Source organism: Quercus lobata, chromosome 3 (genome assembly GCF_001633185.2).
Source record: "Quercus lobata isolate SW786 chromosome 3, ValleyOak3.0 Primary Assembly, whole genome shotgun sequence".
In the NCBI taxonomy this organism is placed as follows: Eukaryota; Viridiplantae; Streptophyta; class Magnoliopsida; order Fagales; family Fagaceae; genus Quercus; species Quercus lobata.
This window is the reverse complement of record NC_044906.1, coordinates 71,241,455-71,261,773: the sequence shown is the minus strand read 5'-3', so window position 1 is coordinate 71,261,773 and position 20,319 is coordinate 71,241,455. Positions and strand designations below refer to the sequence as shown.

The 20,319-nt window shown below is 32.9% G+C and overlaps 1 protein-coding gene and 1 pseudogene across 3 annotated transcripts; one reads left to right on the top strand and one right to left on the bottom strand.

The window, feature by feature from the left end:
- Positions 1-1,621: 1,621 nt before the first annotated feature.
- LOC115981391 lies at positions 1,622-3,367 on the bottom strand (annotated as a pseudogene).
- A 4,920-nt stretch (positions 3,368-8,287) lies between these two features.
- On the top strand, positions 8,288-13,425 carry LOC115978886 (50S ribosomal protein L19, chloroplastic-like). Of its 3 annotated transcripts, XM_031100774.1 has the most exons (7): positions 8,288-8,518; positions 8,743-8,908; positions 11,150-11,404; positions 11,492-11,578; positions 11,666-11,799; positions 12,578-12,726; positions 12,879-13,425. In XM_031100774.1, the coding sequence occupies exons 2-6, from the start codon at positions 8,747-8,749 to the stop codon at positions 12,681-12,683; spliced, it is 744 nt and encodes a 247-aa protein (XP_030956634.1). In that variant the 5' UTR covers positions 8,288-8,518; positions 8,743-8,746; the 3' UTR covers positions 12,684-12,726; positions 12,879-13,425. The 3 variants fall into 3 exon arrangements, with proteins under 3 accessions (XP_030956634.1, XP_030956632.1, XP_030956633.1); XM_031100772.1 differs by having other exon boundaries at positions 12,578-13,425; XM_031100773.1 differs by having other exon boundaries at positions 8,719-8,908; positions 12,578-13,425.
- The last annotated feature ends 6,894 nt before the right edge of the window (positions 13,426-20,319 follow it).

Below are 20,319 nucleotides of genomic sequence, written 5' to 3'. Positions count from 1 at the left end.
CTATCAAGCAAATACAATTTATTCTACAAACTTTTTTATGTTTTGATTATGTTTTGTTTTCTGGTTCATGAATTTTTGTCACCTTGAAATTTTCAAGCACATCCTTATCCTTGATATTAGATTTATTCAACAAGATTTGGAAGACATATGGTCCTCCTTTGATCACTCAAACCATGAACCAATCAACTGCTCTTGTTCAGGATATGTATTAGTTTGTAGAATAAATTGTGTTTGCGTGATAGTATTGACCTAACAAGAGCGGTTGGCTGTAACAAGCACCGGCTTTGTCAGGGTGCCAGACAGTTCCTAGCCATCCTGAGGACCAGATTGCCCACTTTCTCCGATATTCAACATTTGAAACTAACAAGTTGGTGCTTGTTATAGCCAACCGCTCCTGTTAGGTCAACACTATCAAGCAAATACAATTTATTCTACAAATTAAAACATATCCTGAACAAGAGCAGTTGACTGGTTCATGGTTTAAGTGATCAAAGGAGGACCATATGTCTTCCAAATCTTGCTGAATAAATCTAATATCAAGGACAAGGATGTGCTTGAAAATTTCAAGGTGACAACAATTCATGAACCAAAAAACAAAACATAATCAAATGAAGATTTTCATGCAAAGTAAAGGTAAAAACCCACTTAACTGCACATTCAGTACTATCAAGCAAACTCAATTTATTCATGATGGTGTATTATAAAATAAGAAACTTCAAGCTCGTCCATGAAGGTCGTCCATGGCAATAATAAAATGGACTGGGTAGAACCCTCATCCGTGACAAGGTCGTCCATCCAAAAAGATGCTTGGACGACCGCCACATTCCTATTTCAGAGTTTACTAAGTAAAAATTTGGGTTCATCACTACAAACTGTTTACAATGACAGTTATGGAAAACAAGACTAAAAAATATAACTTCTGTAGCAGTTATGGAAGTTAACTCCAAATCTTTCAAACTCCTCAATGATAGGAGAAGTTACTGGACAAGTAACTGCCTCAAGGACATGTTATATAAGCACTCATCTCAAACAAACAAAAAAAAGTCTTTTCCCTTTATACAATTTCCATAAGTTTGGAGTTCTAAATTTTGAAGAGAGAAACAAACTTCATCATCGGAGGGTTTGTAGCCAGTTAACCCCAGTCTCTTTTGATTCTCTGTTTTCTCTTTTTTGGGTCCTTCAGAAACATTAACATCCGCGTCATCCAGTCTACTGGTTTTCTGAGCATTATCAATTCAACAAACTAATACATATCCTGAACAAGAGTAGTTGATTGGTTCATGGTTTGAGTGATCAAAGGAGGACCATATGTCTTCCAAATCTTGCTGAATGAATCTAAAATCAAGGACAAGGATGGGCTTGAAAATTTCAAGGTGACAACAATTCATGAACCAGAAAAAAAACATAATCAAAGGAAGATTTTCATGCAAAGTAAAGGTAAAAACCCACTTAACTGCACATTCAGAATGTTTAACTAAATTTGGCATTACCTAAAGAATAGATAGTAACATATTAGTTCAATATTGCAGGATGACAAACATTACTTACCTATGATGCTAACTAAAGAAAGAAAATAATGGCCAAACCAAAACAGTCATTCAAAATCTCTCTATCAACTTGATCATTGTGGCATGAGAATTTCGGAAAGATCTAGCAGGTTAGAATTGATGGAGAACTTGATCCATCCCTTTTTCTCAATATATTTGAGACACAGCTGCATCACAAGCCCAACCATGATAGTGTAAAGACATAAAAATAACACCTTGCTTGTGGAAAAGGCCAACACAATGCAGATCAATATGGTAGGAGGAATACACATAAGAATGGCTCCAACTGTTCCCACAAGTATCTTGTAAGGCCGAGATGTACTGGGATGTTTGACTCTTAACCATACAAATGAGATAAACTCTAAAACTATTCCAAAATAGTATAGGATATTCTTTGCTGCTATAATCTCTTGGAAGCTAAACAATGACAATAATAGCACACTAGAAGTTGAAATCAAAATTCCAGTCATAGGAGTTCCATGGCAAGACCTCTTACCAAAGAACTCAGGCAGCATCCCCCGTTCTACCATACCCAAAAGCTGGAAAGAGTCACTACTCATCTCAGCTGGAAACATGCCCATATTTGACATTGTTGAAGTGGCATGGATCCACCATCTCAATGAATATCCCCGAAGAATTTTAGCAATTTTAGAGAAATACCCCTTAGTCCATAACTCATCATTGACTGGAACAGAACCAATACCAATCAAAATAGGGAAGAAATAACCAAGCACCACCTATATCAAAGTATAAGTCAAAGCCTTCGGAAGAGTTTTCTTTGGGTTGTTCACCTCACCAATAACTGTGTTTATTGAGTCCCAATAATTTAGATTCCAAAATAAAGTGTGCAAATACAAATTCCAATCCACTTCATGTAGATTGATCTCTAACCATCTGGAAGGCTCTAGCTTCGGATATGCGACAATCCCCATAACCACAAAAGGAAGAAGTGAGGAAATCCCTAAAATTACAACAAGCCATCCCACAATAAACAATCCCCTATAGTTCATATAAGTAAGGACAACTGTCAAAACTATTAGGGCTAAGATTCTCAGTACACCACCACCTAAAACTAGGAAAGCCGACTTCAAATAATCAAGGAATAGAACCGAATAAAGTGCGTTATCAATTACTATTGGATTATTATCTAAATCATTGTATAATAAGTTAAAGGAGATTCTTAAAAAAAAATATATAAAAAAAAATTGCTTGAAGACTTTGTCATTGTCAAAATGATTTAAATCTTCAATAGGTCTTTTTGTAATTTTAGAATTAAAACAGTAGACTAGGATCTTTCCTAGTCCTATGGTTACTTCTAAACCTTTTATTTAGGCTCTGGGATAATCCTAAGCCATGGCTTTTAGTTCCCAGTGATATCTCAAGAGATCTTTATTGATTATAAAAATTTAGAATAATACTTGGAAATTTCATTAGAGATATCTTGGCTTAAATACCATAAATATTGATCTAGATATTGGGAAAAATATCAAAAAACTTAAAATTATCGATATAATGTAAGTTTTTTTTTTTTTTTTTTTTTTGGAAACAATATGTAATGTAAGTTATAATATAAAAATAGAAATGGGTTCCAATTAACTCAACTGGTAAAGTTTCTAATAATTGAATTAGAGATTTATGGTTCAATCTCCGCCTACAACAAAAATCGATTGGTATATAAACAGAAAAATTATAAATATATATTAAAAAAGGGAAAAAAATCAATAAGTCTTCACATCTGTTGACATAAACTATTGTTACTCCAATTATAACAAGTCATATTAACTTTTAAAGTATAAATTACCACGAAAAATATTGGTCATCGTTATTTATTCTTCTTCTCTGTTTATTTAGATTGTATGGGAGGCAAGATTCAAACTATAGATATAGGTACCATAAAAGAAGTCATTATCACTGGGCTATTGCTTCAACCCCTTATTTGAAATTGCTCATAGTACATAAAACTTAGGCACTAAATACCAAAATCAACAAACAACATTTTTCACACCTAAAGCTTTCATCTACAACCTAGAAAGCACGGACGCGGCTGGGAGGGTGCTGCACCCGCGTCCAACGCGAGACGCGGCGTCCGACGCGGTTGCCCGCGCGTCGGTGCCACGTCTGAGTTTTTTTTTTTTCTCAAATTCGAGCCGACTCAGCTCGATTCGCTCCGAACCGGGCTGATTCGGCCAGAATAGGTTGTATCGGCCGGCGACCGATACAGCCGATACGACCGAAACATGCCGAAAAAGGCCGAAATTTGCCTTGAATTTGGCCAGAAAATCCGAAATTCTCACCTCAGAGGCATGTTAATGTGTTTCTTGCCTTCTTCTTTCTTTGTTTTGTGAATCAAAGCATAGTAATGTGTTTTTTAAAAATATTTTAATAGTAAAAATATATAGAAAATATAAATAAAAATATTTTTAATAATTTTTTAATCGCCGAGTCCCGCCGCACCCGCACTCTACTTTTTCAAAAATTGCCGAGTCCCGCACCCGCACCCGAGTCCCGAAACGCACCCGTGCTACATAGTCTACAACACACAAAATTAAAATCTTTTTCAAACGTTGTAAAGGTCTCTTGTAAGCTATAACTAACACCCTAGCATCAATCATCCTTCTTTTTGGTCATCCAAATAGGATTGGTAACGTGGCAAAAAGCCAACAGGGATCCAAGGATGTATCACAAACAAAACTGTTTTCACAACAAATTTCACACTTGCTAAATTAGCAAGTTATTGATTCTAATAAATAGATTCACGACTTACACAACTTCATTATCTAATATTAACAACTTATCACCTTAAATAATTGTGAAATTTATTATAATTTTATTGTGCCTCTAGACTTATTGTTATTCAATACTCTCAAAATAGAACGATGTGATACATTCTCCTTTCACATGAATGGTAAGTCCACTAGTTAAATTCATAACTTGTAATGAGATCTATTATTCATACAACTAGTTGCTAACCCATACGATGCACGGGAAAGCTATTGACTATGAAAAAAAAAATTCAACAATGAGTAAAGAATTTAAATTTATCTCATCATAGTCATAAGAGTAGTTTTAGGACCATATTATTTTACAACTTTTTGACACAACTTTGACGTGGCAGTGGTAGAATGTTGTTTATGCATGAAAAATTATTTATAATAAAATTTAAGAAATTTAGAAATAGAAAATTGGGTCAATAATATGCATATTATAGACATTTTGCTAGTTAGTATTTTTTAAAAAAAATGAAGAAATATTTAACTTCTATGCTTTTCTCAATCCTACTTAATCGTAGTAATAACAATATAAACAATTCAAAATATGAAACAATATTAAAATTATAACACCTAATTCCATTATCTTTTATGTTGAATCCGAACAATTAATCAATCAACCAAAAATCATAGCTTTAATTAAGAAAACAAAAAATCACATGAACCCAAATAAAAAGCATTTAAGGTAAAGAATTAAGATCAATCTACTGAGACGCAAATACCAAAAACCCCAAGACTTAAAACTTCTAAATTTATAGAATCCCCAAATTCTACTTCAAAATCAAATAAAACCCTTCAAATTCAACAAATTTATATATATCATACCAAATAAAAATTCTAAACATAACAAAAGAATAAGATAGAAAGAAAAACTCAACAATAAGTCACATGGATGAAGAAAAACAGCACTGGCAATAGCCAGGGAATGTACCTACCACAGTCACCAATATGTCAAGTGATAAGCTGCTCAATCTTCCTCATCCTCAGATCGCGATGTGTCATCTGAAACCTTCACCTCTATGTCTACCTCCATCTCTGTCTCTGCTGACTCCTTGCTCTCCAAATCCTCATTTGGTTGAGCAGATCCATCGTCTTTTCATCCAAAAAGAAAAAAGAAAAAAGAAGAACAGATGTCATAATATATCAAAGCTCAAAGCCTGTACCATAGAAGTTCACCAATAACAATTGGAACTGTTCTCTGATGATGTAATAAATGTAGAAAAATTGTCACATATCTTAAATCTCCAAACCAGATTAAAGAGTAGCAATGACATTTTACACATCGAACAAAAGACCCAAAAAATTGAAGCCACAAATTAGAAACACATACCCACGATGGTAGACTTGGCTTGGCAGCAGGCTGACGGGCTGTAGTGGCACCGTTCAGTTTGGAGTTTGGACTGAGGGTTTGTTTTCTCCATCTAGTTTATATGGTCGGGTTGTTGAAGGATACTTAGGGTTTGTTTTCTCATCTGGGGTGTATATATGTGTATATATATATATGGTTAAATTCCACTAACCACCCTTGAGATTTGGGTTAATACAAATTAGGTCCATAAGATTTCAAAATTAACCACTTTAGTCCCTAAAGACAATTTTGTCCCTAAACACCGTTACCCTCTGTTAGCTTCTCTCTTCTCTCTCTTCACGGTAGCCTCTGTTAGCTCATCTTTCTCTCTTTCTCTCTCCCCCTCCTGTGAAAATGCAAACTGAGCAAAGACAAACCCAAATCCAAAAAACCCAGAAAACCCTCACTTTTTTTTGTTGAGAGCAGAGGCCCTTCAATGTCCAATGCCTCCATCTCCTTACCCTCTCAAGCCTCACCACATATCAACCCCTCTCTCTCTCCCTAAATAAAAATTGATCAAAAAAAAAAAAAAAAACAAAGCAAGAGAAAGAGAGAAAAAAAATGAAGCAGAGTTCACCTGAGGTGGTCTCATCGTCATCCTCTGCATTCCAATCATCGTCATCCCTTGCCATAACCACCACCTCAGCTACAAAACCTTAAATCCAAAAAAACCCAACAAACCCACCACGGCACCACCATATCTTAACCCACAACCACCATTGGCCAGAAAACTCAGCCAAATCCACAGCAACAAAACCTAAATCCTTCAACAAAAATTTAATCCAAAAAACTTGTAGTAAACCCACCACTCCATCGAAACCCACAACCACCCCCACTGCAAATCGAACTCAGGCCACAGATCCATTACTTGAGACCACAACCACCACCTCACCACCATCGCTACAAAGCCCACAACCATAAACCAAAACCATAAACCACCGTAGACCCATGCTTTGTGGAGACCATCGCCAACCATCGCCAACCATCGCCTTCAAGAATGTCGCTACAGTGTTAGGCTCGATGGAGAGTGGTGTGGAGGACCTAACTTGGCTGAACAAATTTGGAAAATTTGTGAAGGGACGGCGGATAAGAGAGGAGAGGTTGAACAAGAGAAAGAGAGAAACAGAGGGATGAGAGGGAGAAAGAAAAATAAGTAACAGAAGTTAACTCCGTTAGGATAAAATTTTCCTTAGGTACTAAAGTGGACAATTTTAAAATCTCATGGACCTGGTTGGATATTAGCCCAAACCTCAAGGGTTGATAGTAGAATTTATCCTATATATATATATATATATTATAATGATGAGTTTGAGTAAATGATAATGATTTATTTTTAAAATATTGTGGTGACGTTGTGAAAGCTTCAAAGCTTCGGTTTTATATAATATATATATATATAATAAGAGTTTGCTTCGAACCACTAAAGCTCTATTATATTTATGAGATCTTCGATTTAAAATTTTCTTTGGACCACTTTTAGAATTTTTTTTTCATAATAACCTAGTCTTAGTGTGTGGAACAAGTGGACAATTATATAGAGGTCTATATATATATATATATATATATATATATATATATATATATATATTTTTTTTTTTTATTTACTTGGCCACTATTGTATCATTATGAATGAATGTGGGCCATCACCCATACCAGGCCCATCAAGAGCCCATCCTTCCAATCTTTCATTTTCCTCTAAACCCTCAGTTCCACTCCGAGGGTTTTCCATTTTCCATTTTCACCGGACGAAGAAGAGCACCATCCATTGTTGCTTTTGCTCAGGGGTGGCCCTAGACATTTTGAGGCTTAAGACGAGAACTAAAAATGGGGCATTTTTTATACTTATATATTAATTAAATTAATGTTTATTTAATATTTTTATATTATATTTTTCATCATTATTTTCATTTTGTTCTAAATTATTTTGAAGTTCATTATCAAGATTTGTTGTATTGCAAAATTGAACATCATTTTCTTCTAAATTATTTTGGTGAATTTCTTACTCATTTGTGATATTTTCATCTAAATTTTGTGCTATATTTTGTTTATTATTAATAACAAATTTATCCATTGATCCTTTTTTAGACTCAATTAATTTTTCTTTTTTTTTTTTCTTTTTTTAAGTTTTTCATACCCAGATGCATATTTTCTAGTAGACATTTCTAATCAAACAATATATTTATAAAGAATAAAATAAAAAATAACTTTCAAGTGTAGAGCAAATGAGAAATAGAACCTGATTTATATAAAAAGTATTGTTGTAGTTTCATTGAACAATAACAAGTTTTTAGCAATCTCAACCTGTATAAATTAAAAAAAAAAAGTAAGCATAAGCATAACAAAATTTAAGCACAGCCATAACACTGACACAATAAGCATAACAAAAATTTAAGCACTGTCACAAGACTTATTAATAAGACCCACCCACAAAAAAAAGAAAAGAAAAAAGAAACACAAAACAAATCCTATCTATAACCAAAAAAAAAAAAAACTTGAAGGCCCAAACTTAACGCCCAGTCCAGGGAGGGTCCAGGCAGCCATAATGATAAACTGATAAGTGGTAAACAAAGTTACAAAAGCAGCCAGGGACAGGGAGGGCCCAAATAAACGAAGTTATCTTAAGTACTTAACAAATAAAATGGAGTGCCCTGTGCCCAAATATTTATAATTTTATACCTGATTCCTGAACCTCAGAACCTGATACGGTGAGGTGAGGTGAGCAGTTGAGACTTGAGAGAGGCGGAGAGCAGAGAATCAGAGAGAGGCTGAGGCTTGAGCCTTGAGCTGTTGTCTGTTGAGCGAACAGTGGAGACTGGAGACTAGAGAGAGGCGGAGAGCAGAGACTAGAGAGAAAGGTAAATTTTTTAGGGTTTTGATTTTTGATTGTTTTGTGGTTAATCTCTTAGACCGGATTTGTAGTTTATCTGGTCAATGATTTTGTTTAGAACCAATGTTTAATAGGATTTACCAAAATTTTTGTTTTTTTGGTTAAAAGGATGTGCCAGATTATTTTTGTAATGCTCAACAATCATTCTCTTAATTTTCACGAATGCAGATTTTTTTTTTTTTTTTTTGAAAGAACAATGCAATCTCTACGTGGGAGCATCCGATTGGTCCGGAGGCATTGCTCAAACAACGTTGATTTGAAATCAAACGGTTCTCACTTTGCCACTGCCACTGCCGAATTTCATGGCAGCTCAATTGGGTTTTCAAATCCTCGCTTTTTAGGGTCCCTCTCCAAATTCGTATGTATTCTCACTCATTGTACCCTAATGTACTACCATCTTCAGCATGTTTATGGTTTTTTTTTTTTTTTTTTTTTTTTTTTTTTTTTTTTTAGTTTTTATTTATTTATTTATATATTTATTAGTGTTATATAAGCTAAGAATCATGGGCACGTTGAAAAAATTGGACACTCTTGTAATTGGGTTTAATCCAAGTTAAATGGTTGTTAAATGTTAATCTGGAAAAATTTGTGATTTGGTTAAATCTGTCTCAGTAGTTATAATGCTTTGTTAATTTTTATTTGGTGATTTTGCTTAACATTTTCACTCTATTGGATATTTTGTCAGTTGAAAAAACATTTCTGTTAACTTGCATTTTCCGTCGTACCAAGCACCAGAAAATGCAGAAATTCTCTAAGTAACTCAACTACTTGAGCAAAAGTAAAAGTATCGTCTTTGGAACCTTGCTCGTTGAAAGGGATTTCGTTTTTTGGGGGGTCAAGTGTATTTGAAGGAAAAGAAAAGCAGACGAGACTCATTGAGTATGACTACTTAACTAGCACACACAAGAATTTGAATAGATGATATTCAGAAGAGAATTACCATCATATCAGCTAAAATAGGTAGAATGGTACTAAAAAAATCCTGAGTTGGGATCGATTGTTTGTGCTAAAAAATCCTGTGGATCACCTGCTAATTTTTTGTCCGGTAGCTCATTCTTTGTGGATGTATATGCTTCAGTTGTTTGGGATAGATTGGGTCATGCCAGGTTCAACTGCAGGCTTATTACTTTGTTGGTATCATTGGCTTGGGAAGCATAATTCTAATATTTGGAATTGGTTTTAGGCTATTTAATGTGGACTATTTGGATTAAATGGAATCGGCGTTCTTTTGAGGATACTGGGAAATATTTGGCTCAGTTGTTAGGTTTATGCCAACGGACCCTCTTTGATTGGTCTCGGTGTTGGGGTCTCTTGGATTTTTCTACACTTATGGATTTTCTTTTGTCTCTTAGAATAGCTTAGTGGCTGCTTGTTACTTTTTTATTCTTTTTACTCTTTGTTCACTACCGTGAACTCTATGTATTTTTCCTACTATTCCTTTTTCAATAATATTTTCTTCTTACTTATCAAAAAAAAAAAATCCTGAGTTGTGATTTATTACATTATATCAAATAAAGAACATATTCCAATTTTCTATTAGCTGAAGACAGATTCAGAGACTACAGGGTCTTGGAGTCCATCAAGGATAAAACAGAAGGAAGAGAACATAAAATCCAACTCTAGAAAAGAGTAAAATTTGATTATTAAAAAAAAAAAAAAAAGAAAAAAAAAACTGTCTTAATAGTATTTAGTATCAGCCAATTTGGATATTTAGTGTGGTTGATTAGTTGTTATAGGTTTAATTATGAGTAAAATTTTGCTAAATGTTGGGGAACTTATAGAGGTTTGAAGCAACATTGTGTTATGCGTCTTTGTCAATCAATACATGTGTCAAACGTTTCTTTGATCTTGATGTTGTCGAGCTTGATAATAAAGTGAAATTTGTTGGTTATGATAATAAAGTGAGCTTGATGTGTGGAATAATGAGTGTGGATGGCCACCAATCTTTCAATTAGTGTGGAATTGAGTTCCAATAGGCATATGTACTGTTTTGGGGGTTAAGTGGTTGATTGTCTGAAGATTCATATCTTGTCTCTTAGATGCAATATGAAGATGCTACCAATGAGCTCTAGCTCAAATCACTCTTCCCCTTGTAAAAGCAAGGTGGAGGGTGAAGTAATGATAATAATACATTGGGTGCATGTGTAATTACCAATATTTAAAAAAGAAGGAAAAAAAAAAAGGCAATATAGAGATGCTTCAGGCAAGTATGTTACTGTTAACAGCTGCAAAAGTGACTGATAATAAATTATGATCTTTGTTAATGCTATTCCCGAAGATTTTTGGAGTTGTGTTCACAGGTTATTTGTCTTTTACTCCACCTCTGTGACTTTGAAATCTAGAGAATTGATACCAGCAGAACTTCTTTCACTTAACATGCATTTTATGCTTACCAATTTGTGGGAAAATTAATTATTAGCCAATGAGCTTTATGCGTTTCATACTTTGAATTAGAAAGGTGCAGTTGGGCGATTACACTTCACGGTTTACATTGTTTAACATTTATTTGTGGAGGGAATTTTTTTTGGTGAATTATTAGCTATTATTTTTTCTCAAATCAAGACATCTTTGTATGATGTTTACAAATTTGTTCTTGCAGACAAGAATTGGCACCCAAGCAGCTATGGCAACACTATCTAATAATGGCATACCTTCAGTATCAGTGTCAAGCAGAAGTTCTAGGCCAGGTTTGTTACATTGGGCAGCTGTGCTACCTCCTTTCACTAGCAGATGCATTACAACAGTTGAAAATACTGTTGAATCAGCTTCACAGGATTCTTCTGCATCTATCCCTGAAGTAACACCTAGGATCAAATTTAAGAGGCTCGATAAAACTGCCAAGCACATAATGCAGGCACGCATCTTTGTGTTGCTATTATAGTAATCAATAGTATCATCGTCTTTTCCTCAATTTGATAATAATTGGTATTGTACTTCACAGATTTTAGATAAGGAAGCTGTAGAGGAAGTCAGGGAGAACCGAGAAATACCTGATATAAAACCTGGTTATATTGTGCAACTCAAAGTGGTATAGCAAATTCTTTTTAAGAGGATGTTGTTGCTATTGTTATGTCGGTTAAGTAAATTTGTTCATTATGATCCTTCATATGAACAGGTAGTACCTGAGAACAAGCGACGTGTTTCAGTTCTGAAAGGCATTGTTATAGCAAGGCGTAATGCTGGTTTAAATACTACATTCAGATTAAGGAGGCTAGTGGCTGGGGTTGGAGTTGAATCTCTCTTCCCGCTGTAAGTATTTTGAGGTTCCTTTTTGCTCTTTTAAGTAAATATGGCCCTTTAATAAGCATTGGCCTTGCTGCTTTTAACTGGAAAAGTAACTTCCTGGTTTTTGCCGTGTGGCTTGGCAGCAACATTTGATAGTGCCAGTAGTCATTCCACAGAAGCCTTCTCATCATTTTGTCAACATTAAATAGTGCCAGTAGTCATTTTTATATGCATAATATGTTGTTAATCAATCTTGAAATACCACGGACGAGGGGATTCTATTGAACTTGTGTATCTTAGACTTCCAAGTTCCAATATAATGATTGGCAATGTAATAAGTTGTTTCACTTTTATCTTTTCAATTAAGAGAAAAGGGGGTTGGAGGGGGGTGGGGGGAGTCATGCACAGATGTGGAGTCAATAATAAAAGCAGTAATCTGTAAAATTATTCTTTTAATAAGTGGACGTGGGGGAAAAGATTGGTGTTGTTTTTAACAAATCTTGTTGATACAAGTATTAGCAGTTCTGTTGCCACAATATAAAGTGGATTCACATTCACTTGCTGTAAAGAAAAAATAAAAGAACAATTTATAAGTTTCTTATCTAAATTCTGCACAGGTGTATTTTCCTAGTAACAACATTGTTTACCCAATTTGAAATTATGTGGTTGAATATGGATGTAAATAAACTATAATCAAATTTGAAACTAAGGTCAAACTTTTGGAGTTTATTAACTAATTACCTCCTTATGCATCACATATATGGTTTTAGCTATCCTCATCATTTGTTGTAATGTATGACAGATATTCACCTAACATAAAGGAGATAAAGGTGCTGGACAAGAAGAAAGTGAGAAGGGCCAAGCTTTACTATCTCAGGGACAAAATGAATGCACTTAAGAAGCAATAGTTGATAGCCAGTTGGAGATCAAAAATATTTTTCAAGAAAAATGGTAGGTTTGTTAACAATGTGATTTTGTTTTCTATTTATTAAGTCAGCTTTAGCCACAGGATCTTGTTAAATGTTGAGGTCTGTGGAAGAAATGAGTGCTTCAAAGAAATACTGAGGAAATTGGCAATGCTGATAAGTTTTTAATGTTCACAGCTATGTACTGGGGTTAAGCAATGTTATGAATCTGTGCATCTTTTTAAAGGGTGCAGTGCTGGTGTTTCTGTACCAAATATAAAACGGACATCGTTGCCGTGGGTCTGCTGTACTATTGATGGTTCTTAATAGAGGCAGTGGGGGGAAGAGCAAATAAATTGATCTATGCTGATATGTCTGTGATCATTAGCTTGATTTCCTCATTAAGGTGGAAATACATGTTTGGTAGGTTGGTGTGCAATTTGGAAGTTACTCTATGCAGCAAATTTTTTCATGGTTATGCACTATGACTATGATTTGAATTGTTTTTGCAAAATCATGCGATTATTCAAGTTAGGGCATGTTTGGAACGAATGGAGATGAAAGGAGAGGAGAGTAGAGAGGAAGATGTTCGGTATATGCTAAAATTTAGTACATTCCGGTCACCTTTCCCTTTTCCCCCATCACCCTTTGTCCAAACATAGTATTAGGCTTAACTTTATGAGCTTTGCTAAAGACACCGAAAACTTAAACAAAAAATTTCATACCAATCTCACAGTTTACTTCACTTGGATCTACCACAATGCACAAGTGGTGAAAAGGTCTGAAATTTTTCTATGATTTCAGTGATAGACTTTTCTCTTCATTTAATCGTGGGATTTTCTCAGACTGTTTATAGTTGTTCTTTATTTTTATTTTTTTGGGCCAGAAAATAAAAGAGATGTGTTATATATGGAACATGTTCTCTTTTTTCTTGAGGCAGTGAAATTTTTCATTGGCTTGGTTTCAACGTTTGGCTTGGAAGTGGACGTTTTGTCTTATTTCAGGTGGTTCTCTCAAGTTCTTCCTGTACCCCTTAAAATAATTCAAGGGTTTCATGTTTTTTGTTTGACAGATGATATAGAGAATCTTGATTGAAATTGTTGAACTTTGTAACAAGTTAGGCCTCTAGTTGAAAATAATTCAAGGGTTTCATGTTTTTTGTTTGACAGATGATACAGAGAATCTTGATTGAAATTGTTGTACTTTGTAACAAGTTAGGCCTCTAGTTAAAACTTAACTTTCTTTGATCATATCATATGTTGAGCAGAATCAAATCTATTTAACCACTACTCACTAATCAAGCTTATAACATACGCACTTGCATCCATGCGGATTAGAATCTTTGTAGTGTAATTTCTACCATAAAATTCTTAAATAGTGATTATGAATCATATAAATTTTGTCACAGATTATTAATAAATAGATGCGAAAATAATAATGGATCAAACATTTACCCTTAAAATTTATGAACTCTCATCCATACACAGATTAACGCCTATGTAGTATTAATTCCACTAAATTACTTCAATAAAACTTCAATAAGAATACATATATAATAATAACTTCAGGAACCTTGAAGTAATTATCCTAATTAGTGGCACCCGTTACACAATCAACACGTTAACCATTAAAGGTTATCAACATATTGTAATTATCCCTTTAAAAAAAAAAAATACAACTTGGATTTATAGGATTTGTATGCTTTTCAAAAGCAAACTGTTGAATTGCACCAAGCTGAGACTTGATCTAGCTTGTAATTCGTTTATAATGATGATCTTTCTTTTCTTTGTCATATAAAAAACTGATTCACGCCGCAGATAACGCAGCTAGTTTTTTTTGTGTTTATATGTGAAGAAAATTCCGTATTCCATTTTTTGATTTTTCTCCTTTCTTAGACTTTCGTGTGTGATTTTTAGGCAGCTGATCCCTCCATTCTCTTGCACTGAAATTGACAAAAAAGTGAACAAAACTTTGAATCGAATAACACAAATTTGTCTGTATGTGACCCACAAATTGAACAAACTAGGGGCCTTCTATGAGGTAGGTAGTACATCATTTGTGATAAGGACCTGTACAGTACCAAATTGGGAAGAAAACAAAAATTATATTTCATATTCCACAATTTAGGGGTGAGTTTTTATTTCGATTCTAAATTTTAATATATTTTGAATCAAGCCCTACACATTTAAAAAACTTTCTTTGTGTGTGTGATTACAACAAGTGAGGAAAATTATTTGAATTGAGGTTCTCTCTATAGAAATTAGACAATGTCACTAAGTCATAAGGTTATTGACAAAGTCTTATAAAACTTTGCAAATATTGCATTAGTTTTAATTTCTCCATGTTGTAAAAGCTTTTTAAAGAAGTGACAATCATAAACAACTTCAAAAATGGTCATAAGATGATAAGAGATTCAACAAGATTTTCTAACAAAAGAGACTCAAACAATTATTTATTTAATTTCATTTACTTGATCCAAGCCTTTTCCGATTCCACAAATGGTGAGTAATAAATAAATCCTAGAAGTACAAAACTACAAATTGCTCTATTGTGGACCAGTTTCGTTAAATGGAATTTAAGAATTGAAGTCTTTCAAAGCCGCAAAACATAAATTCAGGCATATGTGGAGAAATGGTAAGATTCACACGGTAGACAAGTAACGTGGTCCATTAAATTACTAAAAGACTCATACCTGTTTAAAATTGTTAAGTTAGAAAAAAATTTTAAATAGAAACTAATTATTGACTCAGTAATTTTAAACAAATGAGAGTTTTTTAATGAAATGGTGTACAAATGACATAGTCTACTAAAAAACTGTATAATTTCTCACATATATCATTTGTAGTTGCCATTGCCCTAATGTCTTTTTAAAATAAATAAAAAAATATTAAAAAAATATTAAAAAATTGATAGGCATTGCCTTAATGTCAATATGGCATTAAATTAATTAGGATGTGTGATGTGAGAGTGATGCCATTGTGTGACTTATTTGAATGGTTTACCTTGGGAGTTGGGAATCACAATATACCGCTTATCCTGACAGCCTGATACTAACATAGTACATAGTAATTTAATATGGTACATGCTACATGGTACATACAATTTTTTAAACAAATGGTACAATACTTCTTTTAATTTGCAATAATTTCATTTCATAATATATATAGGTGTGTTTAGATACTGCTTATTTTGTTAAAATTAAAAAATTATTATTAAAAGTACTGTAGATAAAGATAAAAATTAATTAAAATAGTATAGTGAGGCCCATGAATAGTGTCAAAAAGTATATTAGGGCCTACAAATAATAGTATAAATAAACTGAATAATGAAATCATTTTAATTTTTCATTTCAATTCAAATGTACACATAAAATATACAAAGAATTGAATAGTTAATCAATACGTAAGATATACAATTACAATATCCCAATTTATTTAATGAATAGTTAAGTAGTGGGTTACTTTATTAACGTTTTACTGTATAAACTAAAATGTCTATCTCCGCATTATCTTCCTTGACAAAGAGATATCATAAAGTCACCAATATAGAGAAAAGTTGAATGTGAAATTACTAGTATGAACAAAGTTTTCCTTCGGATTATTATGTGACAATTCATAAACTATTAATATGTGTTAAATTACATGACTTATTAAATATGACATAAGACTAAGCCTTCATTTGGATAGCATTTGCGTTTTCCCATAGTTGGCATTTGGTGTTTTTGTGTGTCCCGTGCATTGTTCACGGGACCCGAAAATACGGATTTCAACAAATTTTTCTTTAAAACTCAGTTCCAAGATACTATTCACATATTTAAAAATTATTTTCCTACAGTGTTTTTAGTTTTCAGCAATAAGATATATCCAAACAGACCCTAAAAGAACACATGAATAATTATTTGAATCGTTTCACAGTTAATTGGAGAAATTTTTGCCAAAAGCAATTTGGAGGCCAACCATTATTATGATGTTTTGCTTCTCTTTTAAGTTATGATAATAAGAACTCGTTTGGTTATTAAAGATAGTCTGGTTATTTCTCAAAAAAAAAAAAAAAAAAAAAAGTTTGGTTATCATGAAAACAGAAAGAAAAAAAAAAATGATGTAATGACAAATCATCAATGCTGTGATGGGACGGAATGATTTTTTCTTTTTTCTTTTTTTTCGTGGGATGGAATGATAAAATTGCTAGTTTTAATCAAATTAAGTATTATAAGATTTGAACCTTTCGTAACGATTGCATAGTACGCATAGGTAATAATAAACAATATTTACGGGTTATCATGTTACACAGTTATGTACAGTAAGAATTATTCATTATGAATAAAATTTCAGAAAAAGTCTAAGATTACAAAAATTTTCACAATTTATTATTATAATTGTGATGTGATGGGGTGTAATTGATGAAGAAAAAATAATAAATTTATATATAAGTGATAACTAACCACTCACAGTTTATCTTGTTCTAAAACTACTCTAAAATTTTATGCAAAAATCATAAATTCTTTTAACTGTTGAGATTCCGTGGGTAAGGACAAAAGTGGGCCTTTAAATTTAAGGCCTCCTTTATAATCAATTTATTAGTGGTAATGAACTTGTAGTGTCTCTTTACCAAAAAAAACAACTTGTAGTGTCTAACACGTCTTCCAAATAATATCTATAAACTATAGTTTTTTTTTTTTAATGAATATAAACTATAGTATTATGAATTTGCATGAATATAATTCCTATAATATTGGTCAACCATACCATCATGCATCATTGAACTCAATTTATTCCAATTTAAATTCTCTAAAATGTTGTGCATATACTATTTTCTATTTTGTTATGGCTTTCATCTCACTCAATCCCTCTGTCCATGTGGACCAGAGCAACTTTTCTGTCATTTAAAGCTTTCTATACACCTTTTCATGATTAATATTTAAAATAAACATTGACATTTTATGAGAAACCCGGAAAACTTTTTTATATGTATTTATGTTTGAGTTGCTTTGCATTTCAGAAAAGTGTTTTGTCGGTGCACTATTATTATAATCTCTTGGTTGGTAAAATACTATAGTTTTGGCATTAGTATTTTTCTTTCTTTCACCCTTAGATTAGAAATGAAAAAGAAACAAGTGAATCATTTTCATAACAAAAGAGAAAGTTGAATATAGAAAAATAAGCTAGGCATGGTAAAACACTTTCTTTATGATTTTTTTTTTTTTTGAGCTTATTATACTTAGAAAAATAAATTAGTCAAGACTTACACTCTGATTATTTCGACATTAACTTTTAAAAAAAAAGTTATTTCATTTTTTTTATGGTTGGTTGCCACCTTAAAATAAGTTAGAAATTTATATCTTAACTTATCTTATTTAGTTCGGCGTGAGATAGAGATGTTTTCCGTAAGATTTTTATCAAAAAACAATTTTATCTCATGCCAAGTTAAGTAAAAAAAAGTCAATAAATAATTTTACTCTGATCTTTTTTTTTATGATATTACCAATTATTAAAAAAATGTGAAAAATTATTTCACATAAGGTTCTACATCAAAACAAATTATATATAAAAGAGTAAGGCTTTAAAAGCTAAGAGCTCGTTTGGTCATGGAGTTCAAAAATTGTTGTTTAAAATGATGTGAAAACTGTGTTTTTAGTGTTTATAAAACAAAAAAATGTGTTTGGTACCATGGTTTTAAATAACATGTTTCAGTGTTCAAAAAACATAAAAATATGTTTGGTATGTGTGTGTTTGATTTTAAAAAAAGCTGACACATGTACGAAATATCATTTTTTTTTTTTTTAATTCAGGAGAGAGAATACATCTTATATTCCTGTTGCTCCTCTGTGTTTGTTCCTTCTTGTTTCCTTCTCTTCTTTGAGAGCAAAAAATGAAACCCACGCTTTTCATCTCCATCGACACAGCCCTTTGATCCATGGCTGGGCTTCACGTTCCTCGGATCTCCTTTCCACCTTCAGCACTCCAAGACCCAACAACGAATCGAGCAAGGGGTAGAAGACGCTTGTTGGGATGGAATTATAATTCTGAGCAAGGGGTTAATGTGATTGATTAAGGTTGGTGATGTGGTGTAAGCTGAGTGTGTAGAAGACACTTTTGGATGGGTCGGGAGGATTTTTAATGGCGTTGGGTTGAGTAATCAATGGCACGGTGATCTGTTGTGAGGGAGAGACCTTTGACTACGGTCAGATGGGTCGGTGAGGGGAGTTATGGCGGTGGGTGAGATTAATGCCGCTAGGTTAAGCTTTGACTGTGTGGGTGAGATGAGATCTTGGTAGGTGCAGATGGATTTGGTGTGAAGAGGGTAGAGGATATCTATGAGAGGAAGACAGGAGACAATACACAGAGATGTCTGACCATGTGGGTCCATACAGTGTTCAAAATAATTAACTAATTGCCACTGAACACTAGTGTTTGTTGTTTTAAAACAGGCCGGAGGTGATTTCAAAACCATCATTTTGAAAACCGGATTTTGAACAGTGTTTTCCAAACAACCCTGAACACAAATGGATGACCAAACGCATTTTGTTTTTGTTTTTGGACACTAAGAGGGTGTTTGGTCATTGATTTCAAAACATATTGTTTAGTGTTTAAACATTGAACACTATTGTTCAAAAATAAAAAAAAAATATGTTTTGTAGACCATTCCAGAACAGGGGTGTTTGAAAAATATTGTTCAAAACATATGTTTAAAACAATGGTTTTTGAAATCACCTTCAGGCTGATTTTAAACAACAAAAACTAGTGCTGAGTGGCACTTTCGTAATTAGATTGAACAGTATTATGGGTCCACCGGTCAGCTTTTTGAAAGAATGGGTCCACCGGTCAACAAAAACTACTCTCTCACCCACACAGACAGGCGGGACAGCAACCCAGTAGCATTTAAAAAATATTTTATATTTATTTTGAACTTTGCTGATTTAAAAAATATTTATTTTATACTTTGTTCAGCTTTTTTTTACCATCTAACACACACATACCAAACACATATTTTATATTTTTGAACACTGAAACATGTAATTTAAACCATGATACCAAACACATTTTTTTGTTTTATAAACATTAAAAACATGTATTTCAATAACACTTTTTAAATTACAATTTTCACATCTTTTTAAACAATAATTTTTGAACACTATAACCAAACAGGTCCTAATGTTCAATGTTTAAACACTGAACACTAATGTTTAAAATGGATGACCAAACGGCCTTTAACCTCTTAAATAAACTTAGAAAAGTAGTCAAACATTTTAGACTTTTACAGATTATGCAAAATTGTGTATTTCATCACCCATTAAAGTCTTCTTGAGCTTTTAAAGTAATTTGGTCTTTAAATGTTAGAGTCCTATTTAATATTTATTCATTATGAAATGAGTGAATTGAAAATTTTCATACCATCAAAAGTCTAAACTATCATTAAAAAAATAAAAAGTGTAATATCCACAATATTTTTACAACAAATTCTAGGTGATAGATTGTTCTAGGTTTTTAAGTTGAACTCATCACTAAAATTACTTTCTTACCCACCAGTAATAACTTGTAACAACTGGACACATATAATTTGTTGTGAAAGTGTTGTAAAAATTAATTTTGTGGATGTAGCATTTCTCTTAAAAAAAATATGAGTTAATGTTCCTTAATTT

Excerpts from the sequence above, each read along its gene's own strand:
- LOC115978886 (XM_031100774.1), top strand. The coding sequence starts at position 8,747 with ATGCAATCTCTACGTGGGAGCATCCGATTGGTCCGGAGGCATTGCTCA. Across the intron at positions 11,405-11,491 it reads CTGCCAAGCACATAATGCAG|ATTTTAGATAAGGAAGCTGT; the intron begins GCACGCATCTTT and ends TGTACTTCACAG. Across the intron at positions 11,579-11,665 it reads ATATTGTGCAACTCAAAGTG|GTAGTACCTGAGAACAAGCG; the intron begins GTATAGCAAATT and ends TCATATGAACAG.